At 36.3% G+C, this 21,298-nt stretch overlaps 3 protein-coding genes and 1 non-coding gene across 4 annotated transcripts; 2 read left to right on the top strand and 2 right to left on the bottom strand.

Moving 5' to 3' along the window:
• The first annotated feature begins 3,861 nt into the window (after window positions 1-3,861).
• Window positions 3,862-7,905, top strand: ADT1 (arogenate dehydratase 1). Its single transcript, XM_086634777.1, has 11 exons — window positions 3,862-4,209; window positions 4,456-4,526; window positions 4,969-5,061; window positions 5,151-5,351; window positions 5,499-5,579; window positions 5,666-5,761; window positions 6,158-6,235; window positions 6,317-6,406; window positions 6,490-6,557; window positions 6,818-6,914; window positions 7,531-7,905. Exons 1-11 carry the CDS (start codon window positions 3,933-3,935, stop codon window positions 7,588-7,590), a joined length of 1,212 nt encoding a protein of 403 aa, XP_086490903.1. The 5' UTR covers window positions 3,862-3,932; the 3' UTR covers window positions 7,591-7,905.
• Window positions 7,906-8,692: 787 nt separating this feature from the next.
• GLX1 (glyoxalase/bleomycin resistance protein/dioxygenase superfamily protein) lies at window positions 8,693-12,021 on the bottom strand. The gene is made up of 9 exons (XM_086632664.1): window positions 11,724-12,021; window positions 11,464-11,586; window positions 11,230-11,354; window positions 10,300-10,364; window positions 9,993-10,205; window positions 9,791-9,838; window positions 9,378-9,485; window positions 9,131-9,283; window positions 8,693-8,964 (listed from the first exon to the last, which is right to left on the bottom strand). Exons 2-9 carry the CDS (start codon window positions 11,571-11,573, stop codon window positions 8,923-8,925), a joined length of 864 nt encoding a protein of 287 aa, XP_086488790.1. The 5' UTR covers window positions 11,574-11,586; window positions 11,724-12,021; the 3' UTR covers window positions 8,693-8,922.
• Window positions 12,022-14,916: 2,895 nt separating this feature from the next.
• LOC147542291 (endonuclease/exonuclease/phosphatase family protein) lies at window positions 14,917-17,850 on the top strand. Its single transcript, XM_086634899.1, has 4 exons — window positions 14,917-15,540; window positions 16,458-16,612; window positions 16,694-16,804; window positions 17,026-17,850. Exons 1-4 carry the CDS (start codon window positions 15,024-15,026, stop codon window positions 17,617-17,619), a joined length of 1,377 nt encoding a protein of 458 aa, XP_086491025.1. The 5' UTR covers window positions 14,917-15,023; the 3' UTR covers window positions 17,620-17,850.
• Window positions 17,851-18,224: 374 nt separating this feature from the next.
• Window positions 18,225-18,297, bottom strand: TRNAF-GAA (transfer RNA phenylalanine (anticodon GAA)). The gene has a single exon. It is a non-coding gene; the product is annotated as a tRNA-Phe (tRNA).
• Window positions 18,298-21,298: the final 3,001 nt, after the last annotated feature.

Raw genomic sequence — 21,298 nt, 5'->3', positions numbered from 1 at the left:
AAGCCCAAAAAACTAACATGCTGCCTAAAACCGTCCGGATCAACAGTAGACGACCTGCATAAGATAGGAATCGTACTTTCCAAGACTGTATTCGAGTCTGAATTTGGTTTAATAACGGAATACAATCTTTGTAAGCTAGTCTGGATGCTAGTAGAGGTAGCCCCAGGTACCTGATCGGTAGGGTTCCCAGCTGGAACCCAAGTACTGCTCTAACCACCTCCTTCTGCTCCTCTGACATACCTGCGCAAAAGATTGAGCTCTTCCCCACATTTACTGCAAGACCTGTTCCTTTTAATAAGTTGTTCACTACCTCTTTTAAGGCTTGAGCTGACCCTACATCTCCTCTCATAAAAACCATTAGGTCATCGGCGAAGCATAGGTGAGTTACTATCGGGTCTCTACATCGGGGATGCAATTTTAGGCTGCCACATTGCTGTTGCTTGTTTATCAGGACAGAGAACACTTCCATCACCATGACGAATAAATAAGGCGAAAGTGGGCAGCCTTGTCGTAGCCCCTTCTTTCCCTCAAAATACCCGTGCGAGCCACCGTTAACCATAATTGAGAAACGAGGAGTAGAAATACATTCTTCGATCCAACCAACAAATCTGTGTGGCAACCCGAACTTCTTGAGAATCTTAAAGAGAGCTGACCACCTGACTGTATCATATGCCTTCCGTAGATCTATTTTCACGGTGCACCTGTCAAGACCCTGGGCTTTACCGTAATCTCTGACAAGTTCATGAGCCAACATAATGTTATCTTGTATCAACCTTCCAGAGATGAATGCTGATTGATTTTCACTCACTAATGAAGATGCATACCTCTTTACTCTGATTGCCAAAATTTTGGTAATACACTTATATATGACATTACAACATGAGATCGGTCTGAAATCATTCATTGTCGAAGGGTTAGATACTTTAGGAATTAAAGAGATTAAAGTAGAGTTTACCTCCCTTAAAAGTCTGCCTGATCTGAAGAAGCTTTGTATAGCTCGAGTGAAATCATCACCTACTATACGCCAAAGCGATTTAAAAAACATAGACGAAAAACCATCCGGACCCGGAGCTTTATCCGAACCAATAGATGAGAGTGCTGCTAAAATTTCATCTCGGGAAGGTATTCCATTGAGTTGCGATGCTGAATCAGGCTCAAGGATATTTGGAAACACAATTTCGGACAGTACATCATCTTCTTCTATATTCGGTGAATCAGTGCCAAGTAAACCTGTAAAGTATTCCACGAATTTAGTGGGTATAATCTCTGCATTTGTAATCTCGGACCCATCTGTGTCGAAAATCTTTGTTATATTATTTCGGGCTCTTCTCTCCTTTACCGAACAGTGGAAAAAATTCGTGTTTTGGTCATCTAGAGTTAGCCATTTAACTCGACTTTGCTGTTTTGCCATAGAGCAATCGGTCGTCATCTTCGTTACATAGTCATGGACTGCAATTCTCTCAATCCTGCGTAAATCTGGATTCAATGGGTCTGCAAAAAGTTTGTTCTGCCGCTCATGCATGATCTCTCTAGCCGTCTCCACTTGACTGGTTCTATTAGTATATCTTGTTCCTTTCCATTGAATAATCCGGTTCTTCACAGCTTTTAGTTTCGAAATGAGCTGAAACATCGGACTGCCCTCCACTTGAATCAACCAAGCTGAACTAACCATGTCTAGAAACCCCGGCTCCTCCAACCAGCAATTATAGAATTTAAACGGTCGTCGTCCCGAAGATTTAAAAACCTCAAGCGATACTACCATAGGAGTATGGTCAGACCAGCCTGGTGCTAGAAACTCGGCTTGAACACCTGGAAATAGGTCTAATAGATTGACATTCATAAGAACTCTGTCAATTTTAGATAGTATATTCCGGGATCCCTCTTGTGAATTCGACCAAGTAAAGTGAAACCCCGTGTACGGACAGTCCAAAAGATGGGCATTTTGAATACATTCATTGAAATCAGAATAGTTACTAGGTCGAACCGCATCACCTCCAATTTTGTCTTCTGCGGAAAGAATAGAATTATAATCTCCCATTAGTACCCACGGTTGGTCGTAGGTTATAGCCAATTCCTCAATGTCTGCCCATAAGAGAGACCGCCCTGCTGAAAAAGTTAGTCCATACACAATGGCCAACATGAAAATTTTGTTGTTCCATTCAACTCTAGCAGCTATAAGTTGAGTCGAGTTATGTACCTGCTGAACCTTAACAATGTTCGGATCCCATGTGGCCAACATGAAAATTTTGTTGTTCCATTCAACTCTTGTCTGCAAATGAGTCTATAGGATAAAATACAAGTCTGATGGGAGTATTGAAAGGTACAAAGCCCTGCTAGTTGCTACAGGGTTTCATCAAATGGATGGTCTTGATTACTCTGAGACCCTTAGTCATGTAGTTAAAGCTACCACCATCAGGATCATACTTATTGGTGCAGTCGCAAATGGGTGGAGAATTCAAGGATTCGATGTTTCCAATGCTTTTCTACATGGTGTCTTAAAATAAGATGTCTATATGACACAACCCGCCCCTGGTTTTTATTGACTCCTCTAAACCCTCTTATGTGTCCCATCTACCTAAAAGATTATTTGTGGTCTCAAACGGATACCAAGGGATTGGGTTACTAGATTTGACACCTTCTTACGAACAGTTGGTTTTAAGAAGAGTCAAAATGGTCATTTCATGTTTGTTCTTCACACTTCAACTCATGTTACTATCTTGCTCCTTTATGTTGATGACATTATACTTACAAAGTTACAAAGAGTAGTCCTTCTAGTCGTGTTGTAGTAATCTAAGTTTGCTCTTCATCTCATACATAGGAGATATGCATATGCTCTTGAGCTCTTGTAGGAGGCGGATTTACTTGATTACAATCCTAGTTTTACTACAGTTGCTAGTGCTCAACAACTCCCGAAGATTGATAGCACTTTCCTCTCTAATAGGAGTTTGTTGGAGGTTTCCAACACCTTACCATGACACAACCTGATATTGCCTTTGCAGTCAATTGTGTTGCACAATTTATGCAATGTTCTAGAAGCCCTCGTATGTTATTATTTAAGAAGATTTTGAGGTACACCGAGGGATCTCTTACTGCTGGAATTGTAATTTCGAGAGAAAATTCATGCAAGCCCTATGGCTTCTTTGGTTCTGATTGGGCAGGATGTCTTGATACACACAGATGTACTACTACTTTTTGTGTGATTTTAAGTCAATCCTTAGTCTACTGGTGCTCTAGGATGCTACCAACAACTGAATTTCCGCGCTCTTAGTAGCTACCTCTAATTACTTAATCTATAGCGGATGTTATTATGAAAACAAAATAAACCTCTGTCTCACTGTTTTAACTGTTTTTAGACAATAATTAATTGACAAGATAGTTTGAGAAAAAAAAAATTAACATTATTAATTGCCAAATATATGGTAATGATTCATGATTATTTTTTGCTATTTATTCAGCATATTCATTTATTGGGCCGAAATTTGAGGTTGATTATGGCCCGAAAGGTGATTTGGTCGGCCCCAATTGGTCAAGTCGTTTCTCTCTCTTCATGGACTGACCAATAAGAGCCTGCCACATCGCCTTTTCGGCCAGTCGCCGGACCATCATTTTGGTTTATCTGAAAAGGAAGTTTGGAAATTTTTTCTCTGCCATGTGGATTCTTGTCTTTAATGCATTAACCATCACAAAACTGACTCTTATTTAAGAGTAACACTCATGTTTTTCATCTTTTCTCTCTCTCTCTCTCAAATTCAGTTTCTGTCTCTTTCTTCTCTTCACCTTGTTTTATTCATCCCTTTGCCAATTGGCCATCACAGTCTTAATTCATATAAAAATTCTTGTGTACTGTTGTATTCTGGGTTCTTCATAAATTTCTTACTAAATCTCTCTGCCTGAGTTTGGGTATACTCTTTGGACTAAGATATACAGTTTTAATGGATTTTAAGTTTTGTACTAAAATTGGGGTTTACTCTTCTTCTTCTCAATTGAATTTGGGTAAGGAAGATTTGGGTATAAGGAATATTTCTGCTGTCTTTTCTTTAAGCTGGAGGAAGAAAGATACTAGCAGACTAGTTAGTAAATGGGAATGCTTTCGTCTTTCGGCATTAACATCTATAGAAGATGATAGTTCTTCTTCACAGTTCAAATCTTCTCAAACAGATAACAATACTCTTTATCATCATCTTTCACAAGGCTTTACTTTTCTTCCAAGTAGGTTTTCTTCATAGAAACACATCTTTCCTTTGGTTAAAAGGTTGATAACTTGAAGGTTAAAATAATGTCTAGTTTGATCTCAATTAAGGTACCACTAGCTAGCTAGTAGTACTTGATCTTTTATGCATTTCAGAAAACCGTTACGAGATTTTAGTGATTGGTCGTTAATCTTTTACGTATTTGAGTTGATCATGTTTCAAACTATTATGTCTTGCTTCGTATTAATTACGTAAGAAATTGCAGGACCGTTATCGGCAACCAATAATTCTTCGTTATTTAAAGACAACGCAGCTAAGATGAGGATAGTATACAAGGTAATATATATGGTTCTTAATTACTTATTAGTTAGAAATGGAGAAACAAAGCTTAATAGTTGTCATTACTGTTAAGTTTGTGGTCATCCAACTCAAAACCAACAGGCAATAAGTGGAGAAGACCTAGACATTATATTCTTGGTTGCTAGATAACCCTTCTCTAATCTGGGACTATTCTCATACCTCCCCTCACGTGTGGCGTGGTTAGCCTAACACATGTTTTTATTTCGGTGGCTTGGAGCACGTGTGTCTTTTAAGCCTATCACGCGGTTCTATATTAACCTGCTCTGATACGATGTTAAGTTTGTAGTTATCCAACTCAAAACAAATTGGCTATGAGTGGAGAGGACGAGACATTATATTCTTGGTTGCTAGATAGCCCTTCTCCCATGTGAGACTATTCTCACAATTACTTATATTGTTATTTGATGAACTAATATAGGGAGTACCAGGAGCATTCGGCGAGGTTGCTGCTCTACAAGCTTATCCTCTATGTCAAGCTGTTCCATGTGAAAATTTTGAAGCTGCCTTCAAGGTTTAATAAAAGATGTTTCTTTTATTAGGTTTTGTATCAATGTTTATGTGCTAACTAATTTACTTTATTTGGTTAATCTATGCGCGCAGGCAGTTGAGTTGTGTTTGGCTGATAAAGCAATTCTTCCAATTGAGAATTCTAAATCCGGAAGCTTCCATCGTAATTATGATTTACTTCTTCGCCATAAGCTGCATATTGTTGCTGAGGTTCAGATGGTTATTAATCACTGTTTGCTAGGACTTCCCGGTGTGAAAAAGGAAGAGCTAAAGCGAGTTTTAAGTAATACCCTGGTTAGTAATACTAGTATTTTTCTCGTCCTTGTACATCATTTCGATGAATAATCGCTCGTTCTTGAAGAGCTTAAAGTTAGTACTTAGAAAGAGCTATTTTCGTAAACTTGGTGAGCTTAAAACTAACAAGTTCTTTCATGCATGCAGGCATTTGCTCAATGTGAAGTTGCCCTAAGCTCATTGAACATTGTCAAAGAAGGTGTAGATTGTACATCTGGTGCAGCTCAGGTTGTTGCTCTCCAACCTAATCGGTTAACTTTTTAAAGAAATTTGTAGTATCAGATAATGTTTTTAACTAGAGATTTCTAAACCAGATAGTGGCTTCAAAATCTCGGAGAGATACCGGAGCTGTTGCCAGTTCACGAGCCGCAGAAATCTACGGGCTTAATATACTTGCTGAAAAAATACAGGTAATCAAATGTTTTTTAAGTTTTAACAATGTGAATTACCAACAGTTTCAAGTAGTTTTTTCAGTGTTTAAAGACGGTTACTAGTATAACGAAATAATGATCGTATTTTAGGTAATTGTCCCTCAGTGTTGTCATTATATCAAAATATATGTTCTCTTACGACGTGAGGATGGTAGCAACCATCGTTTACCATGTTTGACCGTTATAACGAGTTTTTGCTACCGTTACTTCCGTCTTTTGATCATTTCCTATAGTATGTAGTTTCAATGAATAAAGTATCATAATGTTATCGTCAAGTTGTTCATTATAAGCCATTGTGTTCAAATATTAGAATGTTAGAATGACTTGTTAGATAAATATTACTTGATTTGCCGTATTGACATTATCCAATGGCAGGACGACTCCGACAACATCACACGTTTTCTCGTCCTTGAACGCCAGCCTATAATTCCGATTACGGATGTTCCATATAAGGTATAGTATCAAACTCAGTCAGTCAAGTTTATGTAATTAGATCTTACCCAATCTCTTTAAGTCACAAAATATTGTTTGCAGACAAGCATTGTCTTCAATTCAGAAGAGGGTCCTGGAGTAGTATTTAAGGTCCTAACAGTGTTTGCTAATAGGGACATAAATTTGACAAAGGTAAATTAAATTTATTCTTTTGTGCTTTCGGTTATTTTTATTCTAATATGTTCAAAATTTGTTTTCAATTTTCGCAACAACAGATTGAAAGCAGACCACAAAGAAAGCAGCCTTTACGGGTTGTTGACAACTCAAAGAATGGGAACTCAACGTGAGTACCAAATTTATTCGCCTTAATGATTCGTATGGTCACATAGATCTAATCCCACTTTAACTAAAAGAAGCCATTCCCTTTTATGTCTTTACTAGATCTAAAGTCGAATTGATCTTGTCAAGTCAACTAGTTTCAATCTGCATTTCGGATCCCTTGTTGACAGTTTATTTGACTCTCAAGTCCTTGCAGTTTTTGTTTAACCATTATAATTTGTAACGTGAGATTTTCGTGCGCCGTCTAATGATCAAAGTGAATAGTTTTCATTGTTGCAGATATTTCGACTACATTTTCTATATTGATGTTGAAGCTTCACTCGCAGAACCTCGTATGCAACTTGCTCTGAGACATCTACAGGTTGGTTAATATCATTTTTCGTGTTTATTTTTTGTCGGGATAATTTCTTAGTGTGTGGTACTCATGTAAAACCATATGAACTTTAGGACTCTTTGACTCAACGAGTGCTATTTTACGTAATAGTCATTACCACCATAAGATGAGAGTTATTTTCTATTGGCATATCGTTTTTGGCTATAATGTACAACTATATGGATGTCATTATTCATCATTTTTACGAAGTGTTAATACGGTGAGTGGAAATATGCCAAAACAGGGACTCGACCACGCGTATATACCCTTGTCTTAGGTAGTAGATCGTTTAGTTAGACTGACAATTCTTTTTTACTTTCGATTTAACTATTGTTTTGTTATAATCATATACAAAAGATATAAACGCAGAGGGGAGGCTTTATGGTCTTATGTGCAAGTATGCAGGTTAGTTTTCAGTATTTGAGTATCCGACCCGGTAGAAAATAGTAAACATGGGTATCCATTTCACTCGACGAATTCTCATGAGTCTCTCAAAAACGAGTCAGACCTTAAAATCATGAGGTCCTACTTTTGGTAATTGTGTAAATTGATTCTACTCTGATATATGCCAAAATAATGAAACAAATTTGGGTTTCTTATGCAGGAATTTACAACATTTGTTAAGGTCCTCGGTTCATATCCTACTGATAGTCGTTTGTTATAAGCTATGAGCTACGGACCTATGGTACATATCAACATATTTCCATGTTATTTGAGAACTTCCTAGGCTCCTAGCTAAACTATATTGAATTATCTGTAAGAACTGAAATCGTGTTGTTGCTCGAAAGACTGAACAGACTTCAACAAAATAGAAGCGAATGTTGTTCTCTCCTACCTTCATAGAGGTCTTTCGTTTCATCATTCTTTTATGGTATAATTGTTTGTTAAGTCTTACTTGATTATCACTTGGGTGGTTCAAAAAGGATGAACTTGTTTAATATTCTTTGTTTTCGAAAGAGAGAGAAGGTACTGTCTTCTATCCTTAATGTGTTTGTCTATTTGCAACTAAAATAATTGTTACGTCTATACATACTATTTTCAAGAAATGATTTAGTGGGGCCACTCGTAATCGCATCTAGCCCTAGTTGCAACAGGAAAACATTGTAACATCGATTCATACTGTTTTCAGGAAATGATTTTATGGGGTCATTCATGATTGCTACTAGCCGCATTCATGCTACGCGGGACATGCTGTTTTTGCTACCCGAAAGGAGAAAAAGTTCTTGAGTAGGGCACGGACTATTTCTATTACAGAAGAAGTCGATCTCCACCATAACCTCTTTTTTTTTAATATTGACTACAACTACAAAGACATTGATACATCAATAGGATGTAATAAGCACAATAACTGTCGAGTTACTACCGGTCTAAAATCCGACAAACTAATGGCCTAAAGCCCAATGAACTAATGGCCTAAAGTTCAATAGTTCTGGATTTGCACTTCCACGAAAAGAGTAGATGCGCTTACCAATTGGGCTACCAGTTGTTGGCATCTCCATCATAACCTTAAGATTATGAAAATTCTACAATTTTCCTCAATTCTTGAAGTTGAGGGTTTTTAGTGGTTTCTTCACAAAGTTGGATGGCCCGTAGTGTATTTTCTTAACATAATGATAATAATTTCCCAATAAGATCTTTTCATTTTGACATTTTAGTGTTTAGGTCTTTTATCTTCCACAGATGGAAGGGGGTGTCTTTGTTCCATCAACAGCCTAATAAGAAGAACTAGGCCTTTCTACAAATATCAAACCAAAAAAGTAAATGGCTAAAATCACACTTCTATATAGATACCACATCATACCCCCTACATAGAAGTACAACATAGACGTGCATTTTAACATAGTTGTGTTCCAAGATATCAAACTGCATACATAAAAGATGATAAGACTATTCGAACCATTTATTTATAAGAGAAACTAACGACTGGCTCAAGTACTAATAGGAGTTCATGAACTACGGACACGAAAGGGTTTCCCCTTCCCACGATCAATCATCCTTACTTTAGCTCGTTAAGGAAATCCTCATTGTCGACCAAAACCTAGAAAAAATCAGCAATTTTATCAGTCATTCACAACTTTATCAATGCAATTCCTTAGGAGATTCTTCTTAATTTGGGTTTTGACAGTATGGTTTCAAATAAAGCAGCTTTTAGAAGTATCACTTGAACTGCATCCTAAAATCTGATATCTAAAATAATTGCTCACCGTTTTCCAGCCATCTGGGTCAAGGAAGGAGGTGATTTTGGTGTTGATCCCAGGAATTGGACCAGGTGGTCGGGTTATTTTTCCTCCGAGTTCTTGAGTTACCAAGTTAACAACTTCAGCACTTTTATATACATCATCTGTACTAATAGCAATCTGGTAGTGGATGTTAACATGTTACAAGCAATTCAGATACTTGAAAATGGATGTTAGTGTAACACGTATTCGATAAACAATGAACAAAACCAACCTGTGCATATGCATTTCCCTTGGTATACTCGGTGACTCCATAGTTATAGGTCAACTCCACAACAGTTGTTTTATCTTCATCATCATAACCCATCATTGCTATTGTGTACTGTAAAGTCCATGGAACGAGATTGAGCAAATGAGTTGAGAGAAAAAGAAACCAAGATCCTCAAGAAACACTTGGATCAGAGGTAGAAGCAGTAGTAGGGCCTAGTCTAGCCTGCCAATGGTAGCATTTAGACGGTCCTACTAGGTACAATTGTTCAATACTTCAATATATACTAATGGCCTGGGAAATACATTAGATTAGCCTATATAAGCCAGCCCGCTTGGGCAGAAATTTGTGGTTCCACCCCTGCCATAGATGAAACCTAAGAACCATAAGATAAGTCAAAAAATTAGCGGGAAGTTTACCTTGTAGGCAGGGTTGTCTTTCTTCCTCAAAAGTTTCATCCCCAAGGCCTGGATAGAGGTGTAGCTAGTAAATTTACAGATCAAACACTACATGGCTGATATATTTGAAGATGTAGTAAAAGCATGGACTGGATATACCGGGATAATTGCACAATATTGAGCATTACTTGCCATTAATATTTATTAACGGATGGGAACTTACCTTTTCATAGAACTTAATAGCACGATCGAGGTCACCCACACGAAGCATAACTTGACATAGTGGCTCAGGAGTTGGTCCTCTTTGGATAAGCTCAAAAGTGTAACCATCTGGGTCCTTCACAAAAGCAATGTGAGTCGATCCACCTTTCACTGGACCAGGCTCACGTGTAACATTTCCGCCCTTGGCACGGATGTCTTCAACCAATTTGTAGACCTACAAGTTTAGTGGATTAGTTGTACAAGTCCACATTGAATACCACAAAAACGTCTATCAGCAGGAATCCGAAAAAAAATAAAAATTTACTCACATCTTCAGTTGCAATTGCAAAATGTCCAAAGCCAGTTCCAATGTCATAACTACTAACTCCATAATCTGTGAATCAGCCAAGAGAACAGGGCATGTAAAAAAAAACTAGACCATATTAATATATCTATTACTAAAATTCAATGTTTTAAACACGTTTTTACGCCTCAAGGCGGTTTGCTCTAACAAGGCAAGGCAGCGCCTCAGTACGCCTTGTGTTTGATAAACAAAAATACTAATTTTTTATGTTGTCCAACAACTCAAAAATAACAGGTGACTTTGGTTGCACTTTTTATTCTCGAGGTTCAAATACGTAAGCCTCGGGGCATCAAGTGACCGTCACCTCAAGGCGTGCCTCGAGGCTTATGCCTTCAATTTTTTTTAAAACTTGCTATAGTTCAAAAGAAATAACATGATATCATCGCGTGACGATGTATAAAACGGATTCCGTAGTTGGATACATTAAAATGATAGCATCCTCTAAGAGCAACGATAAAACAGATCATCACATCCACTACCAACCACCTTTATAATAAGTAAAGATTTGTAGCTCGACAAGTCTCGTCACCTTCGTAACTGATGGGTAACGAAGAGAGATAGATATGTTATAGATAAAAAAGAGGTGGGACGAGTGACAAACAAGGTTGGTCTCATCGGTGAACGGACTACCGACTGATGAAAGCCTTAGTCCTAGCAGTTTCCGCAATAACTAGTGAGAGCTCGTGGATCTCTGACTGTTAAGTGGATTCTTGGGACTAATAACCGACGAAGTTTCTAATTGGACTGTAAAGATGATTCAATCACGATTATTCGAGCATCCATGTCCACAAGATTTTGCAACCATTATTATCCAAATCAATTACTAAGATCTAAACAACTAAATAATTTTATAAAAATGAAGAAATCATCACAGCAAACAGAGTAAGATTCATACTGTATGTTAACTCCACAACGAAATGAGACTCTTCAGGTCCAAACCCTAGAAAAGCATTTGAGTATTTCTCCTCTGGAATATCTCTATGCCTCAACAACTTCATCCCTAGACATTCTGTGTAAAACCTGTTACCATCACCACATCAAAACAATACTTTCAAAACCTACCCACAAAAACAATTAAACCCTAAAACTTTCAATAAGATCAAATTCAATAAAAATGAATATAACATACTTGATTGTTTTATCAAGATCTCCAACTCGATACACAACATGAAGCATTCTACGTTTATCATTTTGTGCAAATCCCAATGCGTTCTCACTTTGAACACCCGATTCTGCCATGATTTGATCAAATCTACAATTTCATTTTTCACATAAAATTAGCAAATACCCAGATAAATAATAACAAAAAATTGTGTAAAAATCAAATCTTTTTAATCTTATAAACCCTAAATCAAGAACTCAATCATTGTAGAGATAGATAGATCTTACCAATAAGAGAAAATAAGAAACCCTAGAAAATGATTCGCGGAATGTAACCAAGCAAAAAAGAGTGATCACTGAGGTACTCTTTATATATGGCAAAGTGGAGAATCTATCATATTTCTAGCATTTATAGTAATTTGATTCTGTGTAACTCGTAGTACCCAATACGATGGTAAGTTAGTAGAAATCCTACGGTTAGAGGTTATGATATACTCAATAGTATGATTGAACGGTTAACAAGCGATAAGATAGAAATGTTTTAGATGATTAAAACTGTCGTGGCAGAATATGGAAGTAGGAATACACGATAAAGATGTTTGGGGTTGTATAAGTAGTTGCGTTTGTCTGAATAGGAATTTTGGAACCTTTTGCACGTGTTTAGCGTGAGTCCGAGTGGAAGAGTGGTTGGTAGTGTTTGGGTCCCCAAGTGGGTGACAATTGTTATTAAGGAAGACGCTTGGGGGTTGAACCCATTTATTTTCTTCATCTCAACTCTACTCTTTTAGTTTCTCTCTCCATTTCTTTCTATCTCTCCTATTTATTCACTCTCAATTTGTTTCTCATTATCTCTAATGTTTTTGTTTCTATAATGAATCTACTGGATGTTCACCAAATGTCCGACCAAAGTTTTATGGAATTGTTGCCTCCTACTTTCTCGTCCGTTGAATTAGGAGATGGTGATAACAAAGAAACATCACTACACATTCCCCCGACAGTTGATAAAACTTTTGATGGTTTTCGTACGCAAGAAGATACGTCTTCAACCAAGAAAGTTCCACGAATACAGTATGAACAAGATGAAGATATTTTACTTGCTCGTTCTTCTTTGAAAATCACATATGATGTGGTGCCCGGAAATAATCAGAATTATAAAGTATTGGTAAAAAAAATATTTGATGAACATAATGCAAATGTGACCCGAGTGCGTTCTTACAGGAGTTGTAAATCTCGTTTCAGTGAGATAAACTCTGAATGTCAAAGTTTTGTTTCTATTTTGAGGCTAGTAAATAAAATTCAGAAAAGCGGGGAAAATGATTATGATCGGGTAATTATTCGAACTTTTATTCCATTTATTTCTGTTTTTTGACTTTATAATAATAGTTGTGTTTAATAAGTCGGGCTGGCCCGCTCGGTCCGTATAGGCCCGACCTGATCCGTACGTAGGTTGACCCAGGTTCCTTCCAGGTCCCAGACAGGACCGTTTTTTGAGCCCGACGAGCCCCGACAAAAGTCCAGATTAGGGCAGTTTTTTTTTCATTCTTTGGGCTTTAAACTTCCATAGATTTCTTTAAGATTTTATAAGAATTTTTAAGTTTATGAGAAATCGAATAAAGATCTTTCCAGCAAAGTCATTTATAAAATCAATTCCATAAAATCTGTTCAAAAAATATTTCCTAAACTTATGTATGTAAGTTATCTTCTATTAGTTGCTCCCAAAATCATGTCTTATTAGTTTTTCCCAAATCATGACCTATTAGTTATTCTCTAAAAATCATTCTTACAATCATTCCCATAAAATCTTTTTAAAAAATCTTTCCTAAACTTGTTTATGTAAATCATCCTCTATTAGTTATTCCCAAATCATGCCATATTAGTTATTCTCAAAAAGTCATTTCTAATTAAAATCACTTCCAAAACAATCTTTCTAAATAAAAAAACAAAATAGGTTGACCCGACCCGGGTTAGGCCAGGTATAACCAACCTGGGTTGGCTTGGCCCGACCAGCAACTCGGCTTGACATGTTTTTTGCTTCTTTTAGTTCCACATAACACTTGCTACTTATAAAAAAATCACAACGGAAAAGGCTTTAGGTTCCAGCATGCTTACAAAATTTTGATTACACACAACAAGTGGATTTCAGAAACGTCAAGTAAGACAACATCCGCCAGAAGAGATTCTAGCTTCAATCCATCGGAAGAAAGATCAATTGGTCGTAAACAAACCAAAGCAAATGCAAGAGTTGGAAAAAATTCTACAAATTCTACTACTAAAAGGAAATAAGTCAGGGGTTCTTCAAAAGCTTGAACTGAGGGATATTGACGACGAAGCACGTTGAGAGCAATTACAATGGATGAACTTCTACGGGTTCAACAAGAAGCTGTATGGGTTCAACAAGAAAACCTACGAGTACAACAAGAATACAAGAACCAAAACGTGCAATATGCTAGCAATCAATATGATGTGAACTTAATGATGATTGATCCTAAGACTCTCGACGAAGATGGTGCACAAATGCTTAAGGCAGCGCAAGATGCTCATACGGGCGGCGGTCTTCCACGAGAACCAAAAAAGGCCTTCTAGTTATCTTTAGTAATCACTGTTGTTTAGTCGTACTCAAGTAGATTTAACTTTTTAAACAAGTAGTTGTAATCAATGTTGTTTAATCAAACTTATTTAAGTGAATTGGAAAATTAAAAATTCAAATTTTTAGGCCTAAAGAGAGGCTGACGTTGGAGTTGATCTTCGAGGCTGAGGTGAGACTTAATATTTTGGGTTGAAAAAAATGGTTTTTTTAGACTTAAGACAAAGTGAGGCGAACTTGCTCTCAAACATTATTACATTATACGTAAGGTTATTTACATTGTGTATTAAATTGACATTCATTATTTTGGACTTTATTTTAACATTATCAACCACGTGAGCAACCAAGTGATGACAATTTGAGTTATGCATTTTCTTCAGAAAAATCGACTATGATCTACGATATCCGTAAACCAAGACCTACAATATAAAACCTAAAGTCCAAGAACTTTATTGTTGTTTATAAGTTTAATAATCCAAATTCAATAACTATGGATTTCACATTCTCTAGGAATCGAACCTGTTGCCTCTAAGAGGTTTATTTTTTTTTATTTTTTTTTTATTTATTTTTTGAGAAATCGACTACGATCTACTTTAGTCGTTACAAAACATTGATACATCGAGACGATGTGAGAAACACAATAACTGCCGAAATACTATTTGGCCTATAGCCCGACGAATTAAATAACCTATAGTCTGACGAATTAAATGACCTAAAGCTTGCATAAACTACTTTATTTATACCCAAGTTCAACATGTCTGGATCTGCACTTCCATGAGATCAAATTTGGGACCTATACATTGTAGAGTATATGCACTGATCAACAGGGCAACCTGGGCTACCCGTGGTTGGCGCCTCCACGAGGTTTACGTAACACTGTCAACTACTCGAAGTCTTGGACCAGGAAGTGTTGACCATTTGAGTTATGCATTAAATGATATTATCTTTAACAAAATGGAGAACGGGATAACTAGACTCACGGAACCAAAACGAGCGGCAATGAAATGAACCGTTTGAAATTTAACTTTCCTACTTTTTCCTCCCTCTATTCCTTCTCTTCTTCTACTTCTTCTCTCTACAGAAACCCTAGAAATCTCATCTCGTTTCAATCGAAATCAATGTCTTGGGCTTGTTCAAAATGTACTTATCTCAACCCTCCATCTCAGAAATCGAGTTGTCAGATTTGCCTCTCATCGTCTTCATCTCCTTGTTCTTCTTCTTCTTCCTCACTGAAGACATGGTCTTGCAAGGTCTGCACTTTTTCAAACACATTTGGCTTGAAAAACTGTGAAATGTGCAGCACAAGGTGTACGGCGTCTTCGTTATCCAGTTTCGAAGATTTGGATTCTATTGATTTTGATGAAAAATTGGATTCTTCAGTGGGTTCTGTTTTCTTGCCCTTAAAATCTTGTAATAAGAGGAAACTTTCTGAAATTTCTACTGAGACATCAACTGATTCACCTCCCGATGTGGGAAAGTCGAGTTTCGTGAAATCATCTGGAAAGGAGAAAGCTTTCTTGAGTTAGTAATCTTTGTTCCTCATTTCTCTCTTTTAGTTGGCTACTCTTATTTGTTGTTATGGGGTTTCCCTTTTTTGTGGGTACTTATTTTGGGTGGGTTACTTCAATTTCATTTTGGAGACCATGAATACACCCTTTTCCCTTTATCTTATAAATTGTTTTGATTAGTGAAAATAATCTCGCATGGGAAAAGGATGATCTAGTAACGAAGAATGTAATGTCTAGGTCCTCTGATCTTCTTCATTCATTGCCAATTAGTTTCGGGTTGAATGATCACAAATTTAACATGGTACCAGAGCTAGGCCCAAACGTTATTGGTTTAAAAGCCACACGTGCTATACGTCGATAGAAAAACACGTGTTAGGGTCAAACAATACTACATGTGAGGGGGCGTGTGACAATAGTCTCACGTGGGAGAAGGGTTATTTAGTAACCAAGAATAGAATGTCTAGGTCCCCTCCACTCATTGTTGGTTTTGAGTTAGATGACGACAAACTTAACACTGATTAATTTTGATAAAAGTGACATTTTTCGTACTGTAATTGCTTAGTATGCCTTTATCTCTCTGGTGGAGTTAGATCTTGATGCAAATCTTTCTCCCCTCTGCATTTGTTGAGCTAAAATAACAAGTCTGAATTCGAGTACAAGACTTGTTTAATTATGTGCCTTGACTAGATATGAGCAAGAACTTTGTTTGTGCCAGTAAAATTGCACATAAATGAACTTTATTTGTGCCTCATGGCCAACATATTAAGGTTTTGATCAATTCAATTGGGTTTAGAGTTCATGGTTTAGGTTTATTATCACTTCAATCATAAGAGGTAAGATTGGTCGATTTTGTTATCCATTGTTTGATTTTATAGGAATAATAATCTTTTTTATTTGTTTGAAACATAACCAAATACATGTAAATTGTAGGTATCACAAAGGAGGTCAATGGAGATGTTGAATTGAACACATTGAAGGTTTTGAGTTATAATGTTTGGTTCAGGGAGGACTTGGAACTGCATAAAAGGATGAGAGCAATAGGTGACCTTATTCAGGAAACCTCTCCTCATGTCATTTGCTTACAGGTCTGTTAGTTCTTTTCCAATGCTTATTTATTCTATCGTTTGTACGATGTTATTGCAATCTAATAGATTTCTAAAATTTAGGAAGTCACCCCGATGATTTATGACATATTTCGACAGTCCAGTTGGTGGAAAGTATATAACTGTTCAGTTTCATATGAGATGGCAAATACAAGACCATATTTCTGTATGCAGGTAACTTCTTCTCTCTTGGAGTTCACTTTGTTTCCTTTTTCTATGTTATGGCTTTTTTCCCCAGTGTTAGGAGGGAGAGTATCACATTATCACAAGACTAGGTTGTCGATATAAACCCTATATATAAACACACACGCACACATTATAATGGAATACTGTTAGCTAAATTTGCATTGTACTCTAGTTCGGAACGTGATATGTTTTATGCTGTATCATGACAGTTGAGTAAACTCCCTGTGAAATCCTTCAGCTGCACACCCTTCAGTAACTCCATTATGGGTAGAGAACTTTGTCTAACTACGATTGAACTCGAAAGTGGGGAGAGGAAGAAACAATTGGTTGTTGCCACTAGCCACCTCGAAAGTCCCTGCCCTGCCCCACCGAAATGGAATCAGATGTACAGCAAAGAACGAGTAGCTCAAGCAAAGGAGGCACTAATACTTCTCAAGGATTCACCCAATGTCATAATTGGTGGTGATATGAACTGGGACGACAAGTCGGACGGCCCATTTCCATTACCTGATGGATGGGTCGACGCCTGGAGTGAGCTAAAGCCTGGAGAGAATGGATTCACTTATGATACAAAATCTAATCAGATGTTATCAGGAAACAGGACACTTCAAAAGCGATTAGATCGATTCTTGTGCAATTTGGAAGATTTCAAAGTAAGTGAAATAAACTTGATAGGAAAGGAAGCAATACAAGGGATTTCATATTGTAAGGAGAAGAAGGTAAAGAATGAGATTCAAAAGTTGGTTCTACCTGTTTTGCCTAGTGATCATTATGGCTTGCTCTTAACAATTACAAACAAATGAAGTAAGATGCTTGATATAGAGGGAAGTTTTGCGTTCTTCTACCGATCCTTTTAGGATACTTTTGCTGATATGATCGTTATTTGCTGTTTATCCGGTATATGGTTCACTAGTTCAGTGAAATTTTGTTAAGGGCAAAAACTCGATCGTTTTCCTTTTTCTTTTGACAGCCGTGGGTTTTTGGTGAAACACATTTTGACATATTAATAGATGATGAATGTTTCTGGATTCCCATTTGAATTTCTTATTATTTGCGTAATTACTTTCGCTGCAGAAATTGGTTAATATAGATTTGATGCTCTCTAAACTACGTGTACCTTCTTAAGCACCTTAGCGATAAGTTTTATCTGTTTTAGAATTCATTGAATAAATAAACGATCGAATTTGCTCTCGGATGCATCATTTTGAGTTTCAGTAAAAGCCTTTGTGACATTGCATCGTGCCTTTCAGAAGTGCAACTGAAAGCACTTGTTAAGTATCTGGAAAACTCGAAGGTATATGTTTGTGGTTTATGCTTTTCCAAAGCATCTAAGTAAATAGAACACATGTGAAAAAAAAGTGAACAGAATACACAAAAAAACAAAACGGGAAATAAACAAAATGAAAAATGCGGTGAGCGTGGATCGAACACGCGACCTTCAGATCTTCAGTCTGACGCTCTCCCAACTGAGCTATCCCCGCATTGCTGTTATTATTGTTTCTGGTACTTTAATTAAATTGTGTCAGGTAAATTGTTAATTGTAATATTTGAGCTGAAAACATATTTATGAATCTTAAGGTCATGTTTGGCGCGTAGGAATCACGTGGGAATGGAATGTGATTCTTGGGAATCACAATCCCGTTTATTGTTTGGCTCGAGGGGATTAAGAGGGAATCCTATTCCCGGAGGAATATGATTCTCCCTAAACGGGGTAATAGCAAACCCATGGAGGAGGTAGGTTTGTGATTCCCATGTCCGGGAATGATTCTTTTTAATATATGGACAAATTTATCCTTAATTAGATATTAGAATAACTAATATTAAAATTGTCCTTAACATAATATCACAATTAAAAGAATGAAAAACCTATGGTTTTAGCCACCACCATAAGATCTGTCTCTATCTCCCTCGCTCGAATGTTACTCTCCCTAATTTTTTCCTTCTCTCTAGTTCTTTGTTCACATAAATATATTATAGATCTTATTTTTATTATGTGGTATACAATTTATGAGTATATAATCAAGTGTCATCTTTTTGTTTTCATGTAAAACTATTATATTTAATGAGTATTATGCATGTAAGAGAACAAAATATCTACCATATATCTATCTCAAGTATGATTGATATTGTCCACCTAGAAAAGAAAAATTGTATGTATATATACGAAAAACTCATTAGCAACCTATATGTACCCAAATAAAAAACGTATAAAGTATAGACCAGAGAGAGTATAGTTAACTTTCGGTATGGTAGAGATGAAGAGTGGAGGCTGACTATGAGAAAGAGGAAGAGAAGCAAGTAGAGAAGGGGTTGGAACGACCATGGTGATGAAAAATTAATTGCGAGAGAGAGTGTGAGTGATTTTCATACTGGCAGCAGGAATTTATACGGTGTTAGATAGAGTGAGAGCTAACGACTTAAACTTGGGGAACTTGTGTTTTTCATACTTGCTTTAGGAATGTGACAAGGAAGAAAATGCACACAATAGACAATTCTACCTCTAAATTGAGTTTAGGGATTTATTATGGAAGCATAAAGCCATGAAATTCTTCTTAAACAAGGCAGCTAGTGCCAAACACGTTGTGGTATGTGGTATGTGGTAAGGGTGAGATGTACGAAAGTAGCATCTACAAGACAGAGTAAACTACATATAAATTTCTTAATTGGTCTACAATTTGTAGCTATATTCGAGTTCATTATTAAGTACTCCCTAGAAATTCTAAGATTTACGTTGTGGTATGTGGTAAGGGTGAGATGCACGAAAATAACATCTACAAGACAGAGTAAACTACATATAAATTTCTTAATTGGTCTACAATTTGTAGCTATATTCGAGTTCATTATTAAGTACTTCCCTATCTTCGTTTCGATGTAAAATTAGAAATTCTAAGATTTATAATGAATTGGTCTACAATTTGTAACTATATTCGAGTTAATAATACTCCTCTATCTTCGTTTCTAAGATTTATAATGAATTGCAAAGTGGATGATTGGCACTATGAAAATTCAAACACCCACCACCTACATACAAACAAGTTTTTTGGATTCCGAAATCAACCTAATTATCTGTCAGGACATTCTTGATTCATAACTAATGTAATTTACCAGTTAGGAACAACTAATTGTTGTTGTACATCTTTAGGGATATCAATCAAAACAGGACCTGATCTACCGGAATTTGTAAGAACAAACGCCTCTCGAACAACTCTGAGGAACATCTTCAACACATGAACAACATAATTATGTTTAGTATTGAAGTTGCATGTGAAGTTGTTTCTATCTCCACAAACACCCTTCCAATGTTCGGGAAAATCAAATTCCACCTTCCACTTCAGGTAGATGGCGCCAAATTCCACTCTCAATTACTCCAACAATTATATTGCTCTTTTCTTTTCTTTTTTGCAAATTGCTCTCCTCAGTAGTATGCGCCCGGTCCCTTATGTTTTTTTGTTAATCTAATAAAATCTCAAAGATCTTTTGGCATGTGGTGTGTGATATGTGGCACGTGGTATGTGGTATGTGACATGTGGTATGTAGGTTCTCATTCAGAAAAACATATATCATATCATCCTATTCCAGTACAAAAAAAAAAAGTAAAGAAGCTACCAATATTTATCCTTGAAAAAAAGATTTTGTGTTGACCACCATTTCAAAAATGTTGTATGCCCCTTAAATAATTCTAAAAATGTTTCCGTAATAAAAATGAATAATGAGATTACCCGTTTATCGTTAAGGTTTGTGCTACAGACGTTAAGAAAAACTATAGACATTTTTAACTCAGTTCAAAGTTTAGATGTTCCATTATTTTTTATTATTTTAATAAATGTTTTCCAATTATAATCATTTATTTCATGTTATATATATATATATATATATATATATATTTGTAAATAAAGATATAGTGCATCTACCTATTATATTAAAACAGCTCAGTCGGTTATCCAGGAGATAAGTCTGACGTCTAATTTATTATAGAGATTTGGTTGGGAACACATCCGATGGATGATATAAAATTCTCTCTCTGTAATTTGAATCAAAACAAAAAGTTATTAAAGTCAATAAATTATATATCCCACAGTTATTTTCCTAAATTATATTATTTTCTCTTGCCAACTCATTTATTTGTTTTTGATCTCTCTTCTTCTAAACACCGAAGATACAGGTTTCTATTTGTTTACTCTATTAGTAAGTTAATTTGATATCTTAATTATCACATTTTCTAATTATCCTTGCAAAGTTAATCCAACATTCTCTTCCTAATATTTAATGAATTTTATTTGTTTTGGAGAGAAATCATGAGTTTGTTACTTGAATATAAAAAATACGTTTTTTTTTAAAGAGACAATCAACCACAACGGCTTAGCGAAGAGGGATCTACCGCTCCCGTAGGGCGCGGTGTGAACCTAGTATAATAAAACGGAAGGAAAAAACGCTGAGTGAGACAAACATCATTTTTTAATAAAGTATATTGTCTAAAAATCT

Source organism: Eschscholzia californica, unplaced genomic scaffold (genome assembly GCF_041429995.1).
Source record: "Eschscholzia californica isolate CP2 unplaced genomic scaffold, dmEscCali1.0.p SCAF_4, whole genome shotgun sequence".
Lineage (NCBI taxonomy): Eukaryota > Viridiplantae > Streptophyta > Magnoliopsida > Ranunculales > Papaveraceae > Eschscholzia > Eschscholzia californica.
Note: the sequence above shows the minus strand (reverse complement) of the source record. Positions and strands in the feature narration are given on the sequence as shown.